At 32.6% G+C, this 20,536-nt stretch overlaps 1 protein-coding gene across 1 annotated transcript; it reads left to right on the top strand.

Annotated features, from left to right (window-relative positions):
• The first annotated feature begins 169 nt into the window (after window positions 1–169).
• LOC143242011 (serine/threonine-protein kinase ATR-like) lies at window positions 170–13,982 on the top strand. The gene is made up of 6 exons (XM_076485354.1): window positions 170–265; window positions 5,719–5,867; window positions 6,158–6,272; window positions 6,385–6,466; window positions 12,969–13,147; window positions 13,869–13,982. Exons 1-6 carry the CDS (start codon window positions 170–172, stop codon window positions 13,980–13,982), a joined length of 735 nt encoding a protein of 244 aa, XP_076341469.1.
• Window positions 13,983–20,536: the final 6,554 nt, after the last annotated feature.

Genomic DNA, 20,536 nt, shown 5'->3' with positions numbered 1-20,536 from the left:
TGCCATTTATTTCTTTCACTATACATGAGATATTAAATTTTTTCAGAAATCTCAAAACAAATTGTTGATCACAGTAATCACTAGATATTCAGTGAGATATGACATTTAGTTTACATTACCCAGTTGCTTTCTTACCCAACAAATGGTTTGTAACATGATGTTCTGAAATATGGACAAACATGTTTTGAATCTCCTGTGGTCTTCAAAATATGGATACAAATGGGTGAAGAAGTTCAGTGCAACAAAACAAAAGCCACATTTTAAGGTGTGTTACCAAATCCTGGACTTACGAATGACAGCAGAATGTGCTTTTATATATTTCAAATACTGCATACCATTTTGGATTGTATATATGCTTTGAACAAAATACAGATTGTGACAATCATAACTCGCCACTGAAACACACTGTAAATGGAGAAAGTTTTAAATCGTCATCAGGTAAATAGAATAAATAAACTATCAAAAGATCACTTGTACAGGGTGTTCAGAAAGTCACTGTGCACTTGTATATTTATTAACAGACATGTTTCAATATAGAATACAGGAGGTAAATATGAATAACAATTATAAACAATATTAAAAGTGACCCCTGTTGGCTTGGATCCTTCTTATTTTGTTTCTAAACACTGCTGTCAGTTGCTGGCTTGAAATAGACTGAATAGACATATAATTACAAAACTGCACAGTGACTTTCTGAACACCCTGTATAACATTTTGTAACTCCGTTAACAGCATTACTACAGTTGATAAACTTCTGCCAACCTGCATGGAGCCTAAGACAAGACCTTCCAGCTATATGAAGTAGTAAAGGTGTGCCAGGCACCAGCAGAAATGTTTTTTTGTTAAAAAAGAGCATGAAGTGAAAACATAAACTAACCATCTTTAGTGGCATAAAATTGAGTGAAACCAGGGAGAAGAGACCTCAGTGTTGTCTTTACAAAACCACTACTATCACTAGTCAGTAGGAACATTAAGATTGTTCAGGACATAGAATTTTGTGTGGAATCAGCAGATCAGTTTTCTGGGAGGGCAAAAAATATAGAAATGTCACTTTTGTTTCTAAGTGAAATGTATTTAGAGAAGAGAAAATACTTCTAAAAGTGAAGGAATTTCTTCACTGAAACAGTGTTAAGCTACATCTGCATAATTTTAGGACTAACAGGTTTCACTTTTATAAGCTCATTCATTACTTACAAATAGACTTAATGTGTTGAAATAAAATTCTTTGTAGACTGAGAATGTTTGTATCCTGTGTTCTGAAGCACCCATTGATAAAGTTGCAATATTGCTTTGGACTTTTCATTATTGTGAGTGAAAGACCTGTTGAGCTTCATGTATTTGTAGATAGTGAAAAATATTAGACACACTCGAGATTATAGGGTTGTCAATAAAGTGCCAATATCTAAAGTTTGTAACAAGAAGTAATTATTCTTGAGGAGACCTTTTGGTGTACACAGAATTCAAGAACTGTACCGTTATAACGAATCTATGTTGATTGTATATGTGACTTTTTTTTTAACACAGGCTTAGTCTCTGGGACTGGCTTTATAATCATTTTGTGTTTGATACAATTTTCAAGCTATTACTTTTAAATTAATAAATATATCTTGATGGAACTTGGTATATTATCAATAAATATTACAAGATTTGTTATGCAAAATATTGTGTGTTTTTTTATGAAGTCGTAAGCTTTTCTTTTGCCTTTTTTTCTTTTTTGCATGTTTCTTATCCAACATTTTGAGATGAAAAATACTTTCATGCATCAGAAAATTTTCAAATTTCACATACAAAATATAACATTCAAAACTTATCAAATGTTTATTAAGGAAAAACATTATGTTTTGCCCTTTATTTTTACTAATGAATCTCTGTGTCGGTTTGGTTGATTTTACTTATTTCGTAACCAAAAAACAAAATGTGTGTGTGTGTGTGTGTGTGTGTATATATATAAATTTTGCCCTTTTCAATCTGGGATGACAACAGAGTATAACATGAAAACACAAATGTTTAGACTAAATAGCTTAAATCTTATAACATTATACATTCATATATATTTATTATTTTTATTATAACAACCTTTCATCCATGCATGCCTAACAATACAGAAGCTACAGTGAAGCAGTGCACATGTGTCATATTACTGTATTAAGTTATATGGAACTAATTTTTACTATCCACAGAGTGACCTGTTTTGACTGTGTTGGAGTGGAAAAGGATTGTGCAAAATGCTGTCACATTTCAATTATTATACATTATATACGTATTTACAATACTGTTATTTACAGGTAACAAGTATACAGTTTAAATAAACAAAATAGTCATAAGTTACAATATCAGTACTGTAGAATTCCACTATAATTTATCAAGCTTAGTAAGTAAGCTGTATTTAGGTCTAAAAAAATATGAAATTCCAACATAATGATTATCTTTTCTCACATATGTGAACTTTACACATGCTACAAACCTTCTGCTCCCCACTTTTGGAATTGTAAGATTTCAATGAGTTTCTCATCCAATCGTCGTGTGACATACTCATTTGACATATGTGGTTCCTTCTACACTCCTCTACTGAACTATCACTTCTCATTTGACAGTGCTTAGGTTTGGAAGAGTTTTTTTCTTTTTTAAGGTTGTATTTACTGCTCACAAGGTTCTATCACTTTTAGGGATATGGCATTATTGTTAGCAGCTTGAGATGGTGATTCCTCCTTTTCTTCCATTTTCCATCTTTCCCCTTGACTTTATCCGTGTAGGCTTCTGTGCTCAGTGAGAGCTCTTTGTTGACATACTGCTTCCTACCAGGATACGTTTTCTTTATCCTCTGGCAATCCTCCTCTGTTCATGATCTTTTACCTACTTTTTTTGCCAGTTAGGTCCATCTTTTGTTTCAGTTGGTCTATTTCTCCTGGAATTTATTCTAGGTATACTCCTATCAGATCTGACAATTTCACTTTTCCCTTGCTTGCCTTTGTCATCCATTCTAAGTCTTCCATTATATTGCAGTTTCCTCTTTGTTTGGGGTTTTATCTTCCACCTGTAGCCATTCTTCATAATTCTGTGTGACTGACTGTTAAGTTTCTATTTATACTTTCTTTTTTCTTTTCACAGGTCTTCTTTTCATTCATCATTATTTTGATCCTGTTCTGTGGTCAGACACCAGGATTTTTTTAAACTTTAAATCCACACTGTACTTCCATGATGTGTTCAATTTATCTTCCATGGCTTCACACATTCACCATTGAGATGGGGTGTTCCACAAAATCACATATAGGTTCATGATTTTCATGATATTTTGTGTTTCATAACCAAGCCCATCCCAGACTGTATCACCCTTGGACTGAATGGGAAAACAGAAGGGGTTTGTTGTCCATCCCAATCATTCCTAGAATTAATAACTCAGTATGGTCTGATTTTTCAAAATAAGATTTTGTGGTTATGTGGTGATACTGCTTTGGATTTCACCACCACATTGTCACCTTCCTTGCTTCAAGTGGAGTATGGGCATCCTTACAACTCCAGTTCCAAATTGCTGAGGTGGTTGACCCTGAAGGCACCCAGCTGAATGAGTTACTCACAATAACCAATCAATTACAGAATAGGGTGGTGGTATTTTATGGGTGTAGATGATGTGATATTCTTCTCTTTATGATAACCATTGACAACAGAATGAGACATCAAGATGTAATTCATCCCTTTTATTGGAAACTGTCATCCTACTCTCAACTAAATGTTGTTACACTATAAGAAGGTTTTGAATTTAGAGTGAACTCATTTACTTAAGTTCTCACACATATTTCAAGTTAACTATCTTCCTAACTCAATTTCCTCCATCTTGGCTGTGGGTCACAGCAATGATTTGTGAAATTGTTCTGGTTCTGTCATTGGCTATCTCTTGTTTCTTGTTTTCTCATCTTAATATTAGGGGTATGATATTGTCTATGGATGGTCCTGGCCCATTTCACAGTTATGGGAGTTGATTACATGCAACAGACATTCTGTTGATACCAATTCAATAGCTCAGATCTAATCCTAGTGTCATACCCAGGAATTAGAGTGGGTTTCAATTCCCCATTTCATGGGATTGAGGTAAAGAGGGTATGCTCTTAATTCTACACTCACATGGATGTTGGTATCCCATGGGCATGTTTTGAAAGTAGTTGATTTACTATGTGTAGTCCATTGCATCCAAGCTGCTGTACACCTAGGGGTGTATCTTTTGTTTACCTGCCTTTCCTATTTTGAGATTGAGTTACAGTATTGGTTATGACCACTTTCTTGCCACATTCTCTCTCACTCTGATGTACTCCTCTCATTTTTTCCCTTATATTTCACACGTTCCATAATCGGATGAAGAGTATCCCTGGCTCAGAAATGGTACACTTCCCTTTCTATGATCTTCAAATCTGATTCTTTCATTTCCAAGATATCATTCAGATAATTTTAAAATATTCTTTTGTCATATCCTCACACTGGTCCCTCATTGTTATCAGTGTAAGATTCTAGCTAATATTGTGAGAGTAGATAATTACCATATCAGAAGTCTTAATTTTCCCTATACTGAAAATGTATTTTCAATGTACTTGCCATCTCTCACAAGATTAACTGTTCTTATTTAGTGTTGCCCTTTGTATGTGAACTTTTCTTTATGCATACTACAAGTCTTCCACTCCCCTTGAATTGGGATTTGTTTATCAAGGAAATCATCATCCATTATTCTCTCATATTCCTGTTAATACTTTAGGTCTTTTACAGTAAACACAGTCACATGATACCTTATATCTTTCACATTAAACACAGTCACACATAATACCTTATATCTTTCACAGTAAACACAGTCACACACGATACCTTATATCTTTCACAGTAAGCACGGTCACACGTGATACCTTATATCTTTCACATTAAACACAGTCACACGTGATACCTTATATCTTTCACATTAAACACAGTCACACATAATACCTTATATCTTTCACAGTAAAGACAGTTGCACATGATACCTTATATCTTTCACAGTGAACACAGTCACAATGTGATACTTTATATCTTTCTTCTATATCTTTCACACTAAACACAGTCTTGCATAATACCTTATATCTTTCACACTAAACACAGTCACACGCGTGATACCTTATATCTTTCACATTAAACACAGTCACACATAATACCTTATATCTTTCACAGTAAACACAGTCACACGCGCGATACCTTATATCTTTCACAGTAAGTACAGTCACACGTGATACCTTATATCTTTCACATTAAACAGTCACACATAATACCTTATATCTTTCACAGTAAACACAGTTGCACATAATACCTTATATCTTTCACAGTGAACACAGTCACAACGTGATACTTTATATCTTTCTTCTATATCTTTCACACTAAACACAGTCTTGCATAATCGTTATATCTTTCACATTAAACACAGTCACACATAATACCTTGTATCTTTCACAGTAAACACAGTTGCACATGATACCTTATATCTTTCACAGTAAACACAGTCACACGTTATACCTTATATCTTTCACAGTAAACATAGTCACGTATGATACTGTAGGCCTTTCACAGTAAACATATGGTATTGTGTGTATTTATTGTTATTTTATTTCTCCACTTCCTAACGTTTTTCTTTCTTTCTGGAACTGAAGTTTTTCATGCTGTGTTTATGACTGTTTTCTTATGTAAAGTACACATTTTTCTTTTTTGTAGGACTGTGCATCTTATGTACTGCAGGAAACCTTACAGATATATACTTGTCAAAGTGGAGAGTTGTCACAAATTGTGAGACCAAGTGGTAGTGTCTGGAAAAGGTTTTCAGAAGAGGTTCAAGAAATTTTGGTACCTTTGCAGCACTCTAGGTATGTATTTTATTTTTTATTATAATGAAATTTAGACAGTAATTTTCAGTTATTTTCTTTCTTATCAATCTTTTTTCTAACATTGTTCATTGTGTTATGTTTTTCTTTTATCTTTACTGTGTTATAAAACATTACAATTCAACAGTATTTTAGCATAGTTTAAACATTAAAAACTCAATTTTGTTTTAATATTTCACATAAACTGAAAAGTTATTTGAATATTGAAGTTGTTCTGCTTTTTAATAAAAGTTAAAAAAAAGTTCATCAGGTTTTCTGTTATTATTTGATAGGTACATTATGTCTAGTATCAAGAGGACTTCCTTTCTATGCCCAATATATGGGAGCAAACTAGGAAGCACTTTTAAAGATTGGGCCTGTAATTGGGCATCTTGTCTTCTCCAGAAGGTAAGAAGCACTTTTCTGTGATAAAAAGAAATGAGATAATTAGGTTGCTAATCAATATTATTGTTATAGGTGATTATTATATTAATTAAAACCATGACAAAATTTGAACTAGAGATCAGACTGTGTAGATAAAAGTATTACTGAAACAGAGGCACCTCACAGTTCAGCTAAACATATCTGTTCACACAGTTCTTGTAAGTCTGAGTTTCATTTCCTTTCTAAATTAGGAGAATGTTAATTTCAACTATTAAGTAACGTGCACACAGTTCTGTAACATTTGTCACAGTTTTAGCCCATTAGGAGCACATTATTGAAACTTACTCTTCAAATATGTTTAGAACATAAAGGTGGTATACACTTTTAGAATTTCTTTTGGGGGGGTGGACTACTGTAGTATTAAAGACAAGTACTAGATTATAATCACCACATTACACTTAAAATTCTCTCATTTTGTCTTTGTATATGTTAATTTTCTGTTTCTAATGGAAAGAAAAGAAATAATGCAGAATAGTTTTTTATAAAACTGCTTTTTGAGAACAGATTATGCCACAGAGAAAACAACCAAAATCATTTCAATTTAAAACTAACTTTTCCATGCTCATTAGCATGTTTTAAATGCCCTTAGTTTTATAAAATTTATATGGTTTTGTGTATTTAATTTCTCAGATAAAGCGAGAGAATACAGCTAGAGTTTTTCAGTCATGCTTCATGATTGTCAAAACGATGTGAAGACAGCAGTTTTTCTTCTTCCTCACATCATGGTTAATGTTTTACAAGATGCAAGCAATGAAGAAAAGGAAGATGTTTGTTTTAAGAAAGAATATAAAGTATGGAAGTAAATGTACGTAATTCTTTATATGACATTTTCTTTTCAGAAGTAAAGAATGTAATACAACTGATAGGCTGTGAGATTTTAAAGACAGAGCTTAGCATTGATAGCCATTTGACAGACTTCTGCATCTTCTCTTATCAGATTGGCCAATAATTAATTTTGTTTAGATCTGGTAATAAAATGTTTTAAGGGGTAAGAAAGCAGGGAACAGAAAGAAAATACCAGTACCAGTACATCTGCTTTGATGTTTACAGTAAATAGAAAAGATTCTGAATTGGTTAATTATCCATCAGTCAGCCAAAGGTATTCTGACTTTTGGAACATTTTACTTAACTTTAGTCTTTCAGTCGTTTTTCAGGATGTGAATTCTATTGTGAGAAACTATTTTCAAAATAATATTAAAAGTACTTCCTTTTATCAAAAAATTTTCTTTCTTTCTTATTGTTGATTACAAATCCTAGTTCCATCTTACATATCTAGTCAATTTCAACTTGATTGAAAGTAACATTATTTCTTTTGACAGTTTATTTTGCCAGTTACAACTGTCACTGCCAGAAACAAAGATAAAACTGTCAAAAATGTATGAGTGACCTATGGTCAGATCTTTGAAATTGAGATCAACGTTACTTTTGTCAGTCTAATTAACAATATTTTTGCTAAGAGTATTCTTAGACAGCATGAATTTATATCTAATAATGGTTTTTTTAATAGATATTAAATTATTTATGTGTATCTTATGAGTGCTATAAACTTAACAGTAACATTCAAGAAGAAATAGTTTGAATTATTAGAATAATTTGTTTTATTTACCGTACATGTTTACTTAGCTTATGTGCACTGAAGTCTTGTCATAGCTTTCAACAAATATAATGTAATATGAAAAACATGAATGTTAAAATAAACTATAATCCACTTATATAATGTTATAGCATTAAAAATACCAGTTGAACAGTGATTTTGATTTATATAATTATATAAGACAACATTGTTTGTTTTTTGAATGCTGTGCAGTGTAAGACTACAGTGTTACTGCAATAGTAAATGATGCACAGGCAGATAGGTTTAAAAAAACTGCATCTAGGTTGAGTCAGGTGTCTAAAGCTCTGTTTGGTTGGTTAAACTTGCTCTTAGACTGTGTCAAATGTCTGTAGTTTTTACTTTGGCACTGTAAGTATACAGACTGCTAAAATAGAGACTATATGAGGATAGCTTGTATTTCACACACCTACTAAGGTGCATTATGCTCACATATAGCAGGAAATGACTTGCTTCTTATTGTGCCAAGAACATACCAAGTGGACCAACAATATAAGAATAGTAATTTTACAAGTGAGCTATGTCTCACCCTGCTACCACATAACAGCTATGTGCTTATTTGATGAGTATCTGAGAGTCAGGTTAAATACCATATTCATACGGAGACGTTGTACATATGATGGTGATTCAAGTTGGTGTTGACAGTAATGAACATTGGTAGACTTTGTTTTACGATCTTCTGATTGGACTACTAATGCCTTAAATTCTATTATCCTGTGTTCTGTCACATAATGAATTATGATTTTCATTCTGTGTAGAAGTAATCAGTACATCGTCTTCAAAAAAGAGGGGATTGAGTGAAGTGTGTCACCAGTCTTCATATCCATTGTTCATGCATGAGATACTCTTGTGAGCTTCATCACGTCCTATGAAATAATTCAGAATACTGAAAATGCCCTGAAGGTATTTGTTTATAATGGAGTGATTACTGATGCCTTAGAACTTAATGAACATTCTGATTTCGAGTATACACCATCAGTGCTGTACTGCCTTTGTTGTTCATGGTGGTTGTCCTACATATTAAGATGAAATCCCCAGAATTGTGGAGGTGTAAAGATGACTGATTTATACCAAAATGAACTGAAAATGTGAGCTGAATAATGTGTTCACAGCAGTTTTTGCGTTATCATAGATATTTATATACACACACAAAACATTGTGGTCCAATAACCCTAACCACTAACATGAGATACAGGTTTCATGACTGCCTAAATCCAACCTTGGCTACCTGGTTGAGGCTAACCTATACGAATGATTACTCATATTCTGTTCCACCTTGGATATAAAAATTAAGTTTCAGGTGAAGAGCATATCTGTTCTGGAGGTAGTTCAGTTCTCCCACTCTTGTACTATTCTTTTTCTTGGTATACTCCTGTTCTATGAAGACACTTTCTGTATGGATCATGCCTGCACCAGCCCCTCCACCTTCTTAACATGGGATTCTAGTGTCAGTAGATGGTATATTTTGAAAGTTAACTGAACATGTATTTTCAATAATACTTACCTTCACTGACACTCTCCTGTTCTACCTTCCCACTAAAACCAAATGTATTTCTCAGAAAAAAGTGACTGTGTTGTCAGTATGAGATGGTTATATACAGTACCTAGTTAGAAGGCACATTAAAGTTTGTGGAGCAGTTTGCTAGTTAGAACTTGTCTAAGGTATTTAAGTTGGGTATAAAAGACTGAAGTTAGTATTTTCAGTGCTTAGATGGGCAAAATATGGAATCCTTAGAGATCATGAAATAGCTGTAATGTCTGCATAGGTAAGTATTATTGGAAGTGCATTTTTAGTTTAAGAAAGCATTAGTTTCCATTTTTAATACATTACCATCTAAACCCTGAGTTTGACTTATAGTTTAATGAAGAGCAATTGAATATTTTAAATGGTAGTGTGTACACAAACCTATGTATGTCACTTAGGTCTTTAACATTCAAGAGATGTACAAACAAGTCATCATGTTCTTTCAAGAGCTGTAGTTTGTGACAGGACCTTTTCATCCATGTAGCAAGTGTATAGTTATACTGTGACTTAATCTGGTGCATTATATTCAGTACTGTGTGGTCTAACTTTCATGCAGTATTAAGGACTTAACAATGTTTAATCCTTTTATAATGGGTCATGGATCAAAGGCCATCTTGTTGTGTTTGTTGACTTGCATTCAAGATTGTATTGAACAAATATTTTATGAATTTATGTCAGTAAGTTTGGAATCAAATTGTAGATTATAATTTTACTATTTAATGTTATGTATGAGTTAATTTCTTAGTTTAAAAATAAGTATTAAAAGAACATAAATATTGATTTTAGTGAGTCACATGTTATGTTTAATGCTGCACAGTTTAAAATTAGATGTTTGTGGTGTCAAAATACTAAGTTCACAGTTTCATACAAATTAGAACTCAGATTACTAACTTTAACAAGCTAGAATATAAAATAAAAGGTATGAGGTCTTTAACACAGTGGGCCCTATTCAACTCTTTCCAATTTTGAAACAGTCCATCATATACTCTTACTACAGTATATGACATGTGAATAACCAATCAGTAGCTTAAGATGTTCCTAAAGTGGTTTTAGCTATTTTAATCTTGAAAAAGCTAGTGTTCTTTCAATCTAAGTTTTCAAGGAGTTGGTTGTGTCTTTAGTCTGCTCATAGTTTCATATATTTTAAAATTGATATAAATCTAGTTACTAAGTGGAATTCTATGGTATCAGTGTAGTTACTTATGATTTTTTGGTTATTCAACTGTATGTATAAAACCTAAAAAAAATTGTTTGATATCCTCCACTTGTGAAATTTCAAAAGGCTTAGCAACTTATGTCCAGCAACAACCAAGTACAGAGATCGTTAGAGAGAAGAGATAATTGTTTGCTTTTCCCATTTTTTTTCTGTATTTTAAGAAAAGTTTAATAATTTATTTCTAAATAGTCATAATGTATATACATATATATAATGTATAATAATTTAAATGTGTCTGTATATTACAAAATACTAGTCCACTAAAACACAGCCAAGACAGAAAAGACTAAAGGTCAGTTTTATGTTACTGGATATGTAATATGCGAGCACCAGATCAATGCAAGTTGCACAATGCTAGCTAGGCATGACTGGAAGGTCAGTAACATAATAAATATATATGTAACATATAGCAGTATGAGACTTAGTCTACTTAAACTAAACATTTGTATTTTCATGTTACAATATGTCATCATCATAGCACTAAAAAAATAAAATTATTTATTTCCTAATTTTTTAATGATAGTTACAAAGCTAGTTAAGTGACAGACCCCACAGCTGGAATGTAGAAAATAACATAATGTATAAAGTTTTGCTGAAATCAAACATCTGAAATATATTTAGGAAGTTTTAGAGATTATGGAAATAATATTTGAGATTTTTGGGATGAAGAACAGTTTTTTAACTCATAACATGAAATCACTTTGCACTCATACTAGTAATGAAACAGACTCAATTTTCACAAACAGATCTTTTATAAAAATAGTTCATGAAACATCTGATTTTTGTAAAAAAAATACTTGTATCTGTACTAATGTCTACCAGATTTTGTGAAGGTACATGTGCTGTATCAAAAGTTATAGTACAAATACTTAATGTGTGCAAATGTGTAGATGAACTTGTATATTATACTGAGTCTGTAGCAAAAGGGCTAAATGACTGCTAGTTATCATAATTTTTTCCTGATCTGTCTCTAGCAAAAGCTATCCTTCATATATAAAATGAAGTAGCATGTATAAACTATCTGTTACACCTTATTCATTGATATTTGTATGTAACTTCTAAAAATATGTAACCTGTAAACTTTAGAACTACATTGATAATGAAGAGAAATTCATCTTTGTATGTGGCTTATGTACTTGTATTGTATATTGTGTCTTCAACTTGGTTCACTGATGAAAACTTTGACTGCATTTAACAGAAACAAGATATGTCAGCAGTCTCATTTGAAAAATCTGATAAGCTGACAATTTTGCAGATTTTGGTTTAAAGTGGAGAAACTATAGAATGATGTGTCGGAGCTTTCATCCTGAAAGGAAGCAAATGTGATGATTGTTATGGTATAAATAAAACCAGAATTTACAAAATATTCGATTTCTCAAAACAAGCAAAGTAAGTTGCAGTTTAATAATAAAATGATCTTGTGGAAACCACCAAAATGTGTTGCCAACTTGCCCTTGAAAGTAGAAATTCAGCTAATAAATGATGGCAGAGTTTCAATGTTGAATTTATTTGCAATTTTCAGTTTCTGTGCCACATCTCCTTTAGCTCTATATATATATCAACATACTCCATGAAATGCTTCAGTTCATTGTAGAGTCAAATTATTGCAACATCAGTATTTTGGGATTCATCTTTAGTGGTTTTATTGTTTTCTGATAAGCTTCAAAGATCTGAAGTTGTTTACATGTACAATCTGTACTATTATAGTTCATTCAAACTTTGCTGCTTTCAACATCTGTTTTGTAACTGATATCAACTTCTGTTTAGAACTTTATCGTTAAAATAATAGATAAAATTCCAAATTATTGTGCTGTGACCAATTTTCTTTTGACTTGATGGAGGTTGTTAAGATTTTGTTATTGACAAATAAAAACCCATAATTACACATTTTTGCAAGGTGACCTGTTTTTCTTGGACCTGACAGAAATTTTTGTGATTCTATTCTTTACATAATAAGACATGGTTTGTAATTATTGGTGACCTAATGGAGGTCCTATGGGTTTTGTTCTTGACAGAATAAAACGATTCTTAGTTGTTGAGATGTAATCTGCTACTAGGACCTCAAAATGGCTGTTTTGGTTCTGTTGTTAACAGAATAGAATTATTCTCAGTTATTGAGATGTGACCCATTACTAAGACCTCATGATGATTGTTGTGGTTCTGTATATTCATAAGCTCATGCATAGAATGAATACACCAACTTTCCTTAATCTATAATAAATGTTTTACATGTAAAGACAATGTATTTTTCGTTTTTGTGATTTGCTTTTGCTAATGCATGAATTGACAAAGTTGTTATTTCTCTAGTGGACCCACATAATGATCCCAACTATAAGTCTGTTTATGACTTCCTGAAGAGTGTTCCAGAAGACCTTTTAGATCGTGCCTCCTTTGTTTGTCAAGCTTATGTTCGGGCTTTAATGTATTTAGAATTATCAATCAAGAATAACCCAGAATCTTCACGGCTACAGTTGGCTTTCTTGCAGGTAAATAATTTTGAAATGATATCTCTTGTAATTTTGTATAATGAAATATTAATACTACTAAGATTACATCACATGCCAGAATATTGTTTGATTTCAAATGACAAAATAATAGTTTAAGGAAAACAATAGATATTGGTAATTTTGCATTGAAACAGATTTTAAGTGTGAATCTGCAGTGTGTGTTATGTGAAGTTGCAATATTCATTAGATGAATAGAAACCAAACTGTGTAAAGTTTAATACTTACAATCTTTCAATGAGCTAATTGTATAATAAAATTCTGGGCTTGTACCTCAAACTCAGATTTGTGCTATAACTTTTGCTACTGTCAGACTTACATCTTCTGTAGTACAACTTTACATGCACATATACATAAAATTATAGCTCTCAAAGAATATATTCAGAGTACTCGTGTTAAAATGTTTTTATTTTTTATTGTCTACACCTTTTCTCCTGATAATTTGGTTATTTGGTTCATATCAACAAAATTTCCCATTATTTCAATGGTACTGTCACGGGGCAGACTCAGTGTACCTTATTTCTGATCCTGTGCCTCTCCTTACCTGTTAATGAACTTCAGAATCACTCTTTATAAGAATAAGGAATCTAAGAATATTCAGTATTCAAATGCAAAAATGTTTTTATATATATATAGGATGAATGCATTGTTTTTATTACTACTTTTTCAGTTGTGATCAGTATGCATCTATTTTTTGTCTTAGAAACTGTACATCCTCCTTGATGAACCAGATGGAGTGGCAGGAGTAGCAGCATCTCATCAAGAAGACCCCACACTTCATGATTTGATTCTAGGTCATGAAGCAACTGGTATGTAAAAGTAAATATTTCTTTATGTATGTAACTGTTAACCCTTTCCAGATGGGTCATGGGTCAAAGGCCACATCATTGCACTTGTCAACTTACATTCAAAATTTTATTGAACTACTATTTTATAACTTTATCTTCTTAAGTTTGGTATCAAACTGTATGTTAATATTTAAATTTTCATATTATACGTTATTTAAAAGACACCTAAACATCGATTTTTGTGTGTCATGATGTGTTTAATATATGTGTTTTTATCTGATTTTTGAGTTATCTGTGAACTTTAAAATTTGGTTATTTGTTAGTAATTCAAATTAGCATATACTAAGGTAATTAGAGAACTGATTTTGTGGTCTTTATTTACTGAGTACTAACTTAAACATAATTAAATTTTATCCTGTGTATGGTATTATCTACTAATTGATTTGTTCCCAGTTGGTACAGCAGTAAGTTTATAGATTTACAATGCTAAAATCAGGGGTTCAATTCCCTCGGTAGACTCAGCAGATAGCCAGATGTGGCTTTGCTATAAGAAAACATACACACACACTCACACTAATTGATTTTTGTTGTTTTTTATAAACTGGTAAGTCTATAACCTAGTTTTTTTGGTGAATTTCTGTTTTCTCAATCACTATGATTTTCTTTTACACAGATATACTATCCATTTATTTTATTAATTCAAGCTATGCTATTTTTATTAATCTATTCTATTACATTGTATCCAACATAAAATTTATACAATTATACACTTGTGCTTTTAATGTTTTAAAAAGTTGTCCAAAGATGATGAGAAGTCTTCATGACAACACTGGTATTACTGATGATGATCTTTTTGCTTCCAGCATCTCTCTTCATCCTCAGATAACTTAACTCTGGGTGTACAAGCTAAAGAAGCATATTGAAAACTTCTTAAACAGCTTATCTGTTTGCTGTGGATGGACATACTTTGTCAGCATTCAAAACTCTAGTAAAGTATAAAAGCAAAATGGGGTACAGTTGATTTCAGATCTTGATAATGCCAATAGAAAGAAATAATTAATTAACATTATTGTTGAAGCCATTCAAGTTGCAGTACTTTTATGCAATGCTTAGTTGTGGTAGTTACACATGAAAACTGGCTCTAAAAATAAACAAACTGATTTTTGCTAAAGCAGTGAAGCAATGTTTTACAGTTTATTTCTGTTGTTGCCTTACAGAACATTGGGAGCTTTGGCGATGTAGGTACAAGTAATCTAAAGAGGAGTATTGGTGATGGACTTAAAGATGATGGAAATGTTTTAATTCCATCAAAGAAATATGCTTACATGCTAATTTTAGCTACAGCTTATGAAGTCTCTTTTGACAAATCCTGTTTTTTAAATATTGCCTTTTGAATTAAGAACTTAAAACTTGTATACTGTTATAATATGCATTATTAGCTGAGATGTTTATGCTATTCTAATTGTTATAACAAATTAATTAAATTTTGATTGTGAGACACTAAGATCTTGTGTCATGCCAAGTAAGTAATACTTTTGGTGATCGGTTTATCTTTTTCAGAACAAGCATCATAGTGTGAGAATTGACATTTGCTCAGTAGGTAATACCCTCTTCTCTAACTCATTTTCCATTGCATCAAGAGCTATGAAAGTTAACATAATTTCTTATAATGTTGTAATCACTCACACAAAGCATAACTTTTATAGTCTTGATCTCATTTGGTTACACATCCCAGAAATTGTAAATTTGTAAATCAGACCCAATGTGACATGCCCACATATCACATCCTCTTGTTTCAGAAATTGCCAGTAGTTATCTGTGATGTTTAATACCACATTATGTGTAAATAATAGAAAGCCAACATTCTAAGGCTGGTGTAGAATCTCTAGCATCAGGGAAACATTTGCTAAGGCTTTGTTCTCTTAACATCTTTTATATTTTAGTTTTCTGATTTACTTGCTCCTGATTATGATATAGTGACCTAATTTTAATTCACTAACTTGACAGGTTCTCTTCTGCCAAAGAAAATCCACAGTCAATCTAATGAGACTCCGACAAGGGGATCATTGTGATTATCAAATAGTACTTCTATGCGTGAAATCAGAAAACATCGTGTTTAAGTGTGTATCTTTATTAATAACTGTTTATACATACCCCTGTTATTCCATCCTTCATTGTGTGCACTAAAGAGAGGTTTTTTGTGCACTTTATATTTTTAATGTGTTTAGTTATTCATTATGTAATTGGGCTGTAACAACCAGTTTTTTGTGTCTTAAATATGAAATGTATATTCTTCCTCACATCCAACAAAAGGTCTGGAAAACTGGCATCTTGAATAATTTCAGTGTCTTTGAAATACTTTTCTTGCTGCTGTTTATGAGCTAAGTTCTCATCAACAAAGTTTTGCAGGCACATGAATTCATATTTTCTTTAAGATAACAGATTTTTAAGATAACAGTTTTTCTGCTTGATAACAGATTATAATCATCAATAGTACACATTCTTATCAAAACATAAGTTTTATGGTGAGATAAAAACAACTAAGAACAACAATATATAATATACATGAACTGCTACATACTTGCTAAGAAACAATTTTAAAATATTTTTATAATTTTAATTTTTTTCGTCACTTATTCTATTTGATTTGGTTTCTTTTAAATTTTGCCCGAAACAACACGTAGGTTGTATACACCAACCATATTTTCAGCAAATGTAGTCTAAAGGAAAGACACCAAGTCAACACCTTACACTGTCAACTATTGGGTTACTCTTAGATCAACGAATAATGAAATTGACCGTCATATTTTAATTTTCCCTTTCGACTAAATAGGTTGAATGTGTTTGGTGTGACAGGAGCTCAAAACAGTTTTCCGGGTATTGTGAGCAGAGCGTCCTGGCAACCACTTAGATAAAAGTCAGGATTTATTTGAGAATACATACCTATTGGGTATGAAAATCCCGTAGGAACTTGAGAATACATACCTATTGGGTATGAAAATCCGTAGGAACTTGAGAATACATACCTTTTGGGTATGAAAATCCCGGAAGGAACTGATTCTTCTTCTTCATTCCAGATTGTATCATTAATTGGCCAAGATTCACCTAAGTCAAGATAAAAAATACTGATTTCTACAAAATTAAATAACATCTAAACTAGTTTTGCTTTGATATCTAGTAAGGAATATGCTAGATTAAATAATTAAATTCAAAACACAATAACAGCAGCTTCTACACGAGGTAAACTATGACTTTAATAACTACATCGTATTGTCCTTTTGTTTTTTACGTTCGTGCAATGATACAGAAGGACTGTCTTTGATAGCCGTCCCTAATTTAGCAGTGTAAGACTAGAGGGAAGGCAGCTAGTCATCACCACCCACCGCCAACTTTTGGGTTACTCTTTTATCAACGAATAAAGGGATTGAACCTCGCATTATATCGTCCCCACAGCTGAAGGGGCAAACATGTTTGTGCGACAGGGATTCGAGCTCGAAACTTTGGGATTACGATTTCAATGTATTAACCACCTGGCCAAGTCGGGCTCAAAACTATTGAAGTGAAATTTTAAACGTTAAGATAAAATTGTTTCAGTTACAATGCAAAACCTGCTTCACTAAATAATTAAATTCAAAATACAATAACAACAACTTCTACACCAGGTAAATCCTGACTTTAATAACTAAATCATATGGACCTTTAATACGACATCATCATCATCAGTTCAAAACTGTTGTCATTGTAATTTTAAATTAACCGTCACGTTATTTTCTGCCGGATTATGCCATGATAATTTTGTTTCCACTATAATTAATTAATTTAGAAATAATAAATTGAACACATAATCCTGTCATCTTTCTTTCTTCTTCTCGGGCCGGCATATTCAAGCGTGTTAAGGCGTGCGACTCGGAATCTGAGGGTCGCAGGTTCGCATCCCCGTCGCGCTAAACGTGCTCGCCCTTTCAGCCGTGGGGCGTTATAATGTGACGGTCAATCCCACTATTCGTTGGTAAAGAGTAGCCCAAGAGTTGGCGGTGGGTGGTGATGACTAGCTGTCCTCCCTCTTGTCTTACACTGCTAAATTAGGGACGGCTAGCACAGATAGCCCTCGTGTAGCTTTTTGCGAAATTCAACAGCAAACAAACAAACTAGATTTGCACTCACGACATATATTAATCATCTTGATGCTTGGTGAAGGGACTTCTGACGTGTTTTGTACCAAGAACAGATAAAATCTAAATGAATCGTCACAAATATTTTAATTTCTTGCTTTTCAAGTTCTTACTTCATGCTGTGTTGTATCTTACAGATTGTATTATCTTTCTCGTAATTCGTGGCATGTGCACGATTCACTAACGTCACGGCAGTAGAAATTGCAATGTTAAGCGTTTCTTAAATGACAACATTTTAGTGTCTAGTATCTAAGTTATAGAGAGACAACACACTACCATAAAGTGGTGTAAATGATTAAAATGGGTGATCTCTCCAGGTCATCTTTTACTGTAATAATAATAATAAAAGAAACGCTATTCTGATACAAACAAGAGACTGCTTACCATTACTGTTCTTTAACTTCTTCTTAGCAATACAAAATCCTTGAGGTTTATTTTTAGACTTTATTTTCTCTATAACACGTTTTTTCATCCTCTTCAAATTTAATGACACTACCAGTCGTGTTATTCCAAACTGGTGAGCTATCCAACTCCATTTCTTCATTATCATTGCTACTAGAGTGTGTTTTGGAGAGAAAAAATGTTGTTAAAGCACAGATTGTTGTTTCCCTTTTATACAAGCATAAATTAAAAAAGGTGAGACATCCAATTACTGTCATGCCACGCGGATGATAGTAAGAAATAAACAAAAAAGAAACTACGACATGGTTGTTCAACGAAGTCCAACGAAGCTGTATGATGTACAAAGTCAATACAAGTTAGTGTTTAATATAAACGTATTTTAAATTAGAAATCGTCGATTACCCTAGGGACATGTTAAAATCTGTTACATTTTTCACATCACTCTTCCTTCAAACAGATCCTTTCAGAGATTAAAAGATAACATAAATTTATACTTATTATATTCTACTTGGACGGGCCAGCAATAACTGATATTCAGTATGCAGTGTTGCGTTTCTCAGTGTTTAATATTCGAGCCACAATGCAGCTGAATACAGCCCGTAAGTTCGGTTGTGCTCGGGTTATAGTAATGGCAGTCATTCCCATTCTTCGGGTCTAACAGACGGCTAAAGTTTCTTATGGTAATGATAAGTTGGTCAGTTGTTTAGAATTAGAAATGTTAAGTGATTCTGACTTGCCATTTAGCCCTTGTGAGCATAAAATACCCATCAATTGAAAATATCGGTATCAGGCTACTGAGAGACTTTCCAGGAGAGTTGAGAAATTAAGAACTCTCAGTTTTCAACCAGAGAATATTCGTGTTGAAATGTACGAGAGTTTCATACAAAACAAAAGAAAACGCCTACTAAATGTCAATTGGATGTTCAAGTTATTCACCCTCTAGATATTTAGTCTCAGGTAAAATAGAGTTAAATAGTCAGTATAGCTTTCACTCGTATGAGTAAAAATAGGCAAAAGGCACACAACGTTGTCCACAAAGCCACTTATCGCAAAAGCTTTAGTGTTTATCCTTCGGCTAAACTGTACACTGTGAAAAACGATTACATGGATATGTGTTGTAAGAAATGTAGGTTTGTGAGAGGGCCGTAAGAAGCGATAAGTTCAGTCAGACTTTTTCGTAAAGCGATACATTACGTTGAGTATATGTAGTATGAAAATACGGTATCCTAGTTAATTCATAAAAACCTAGAACTTACGAGTCGTGACACCAGGACTGGTCGAGAGGATCTGTCATTCTTTTCTGCTTGTTCTGATGTTTGCGACGAAACACACTACTGAGGCTGTTCTGTATCCTCTCCATAAATGATCTTTTCTTCAGGACAAAGTCACTGGAATAGAAGCAATACTTACAAATAATTAATTTGTCATAGTATATTTACACAAAAGTGACTTGTATGAGAAAAGATCAATATTTATTTAAATGAATTGTGTTATATTGATAAATCAGTACCTTAATGTTAATGGTTAACAACTGAGATAAAATTGGTAAATAACACGATCCACACTAAGACAATTATTGTTCAGACAATATAACAGTATGAACAGTATTTCAATAACTCCTAGATCTGTCGTGTATGAGTCAAACTGTGGAGTCCTGGTATTATACAGAGGTCCTCGATAATAGTGGATATTGCAGATGTAATGGAATTAACATATTCTTCTCTACTCTCATTCACAAGTTACTATAATACCCACAATAAAGTTACTTATAATGAAAAATGGTTGCAATTGTGTATAGAGAAAACAGTAGTTGAGGTTTGTCAAATGATTATTAAACGTACTTGAATATTTATATGGTGGAATAGATAACGAATTGTGGTTATTTCAAAGTCACATAAAACATATGTTACCAAATTTGTCTGCTTGAATCAAAATACAAGAATTAAGGTCCCAAAACAAATTATAAGTGAAAACGACTCTACAAGATGTTGAAGGCAAAGATGTTATGA

This window comes from Tachypleus tridentatus, unplaced genomic scaffold, assembly GCF_004210375.1.
Source record: "Tachypleus tridentatus isolate NWPU-2018 unplaced genomic scaffold, ASM421037v1 Hic_cluster_1, whole genome shotgun sequence".
In the NCBI taxonomy this organism is placed as follows: domain Eukaryota; kingdom Metazoa; phylum Arthropoda; class Merostomata; order Xiphosura; family Limulidae; genus Tachypleus; species Tachypleus tridentatus.
The sequence above is the reverse complement of the archived record's forward strand: the minus strand, read 5'-3'. Positions and strand labels throughout refer to the sequence as shown.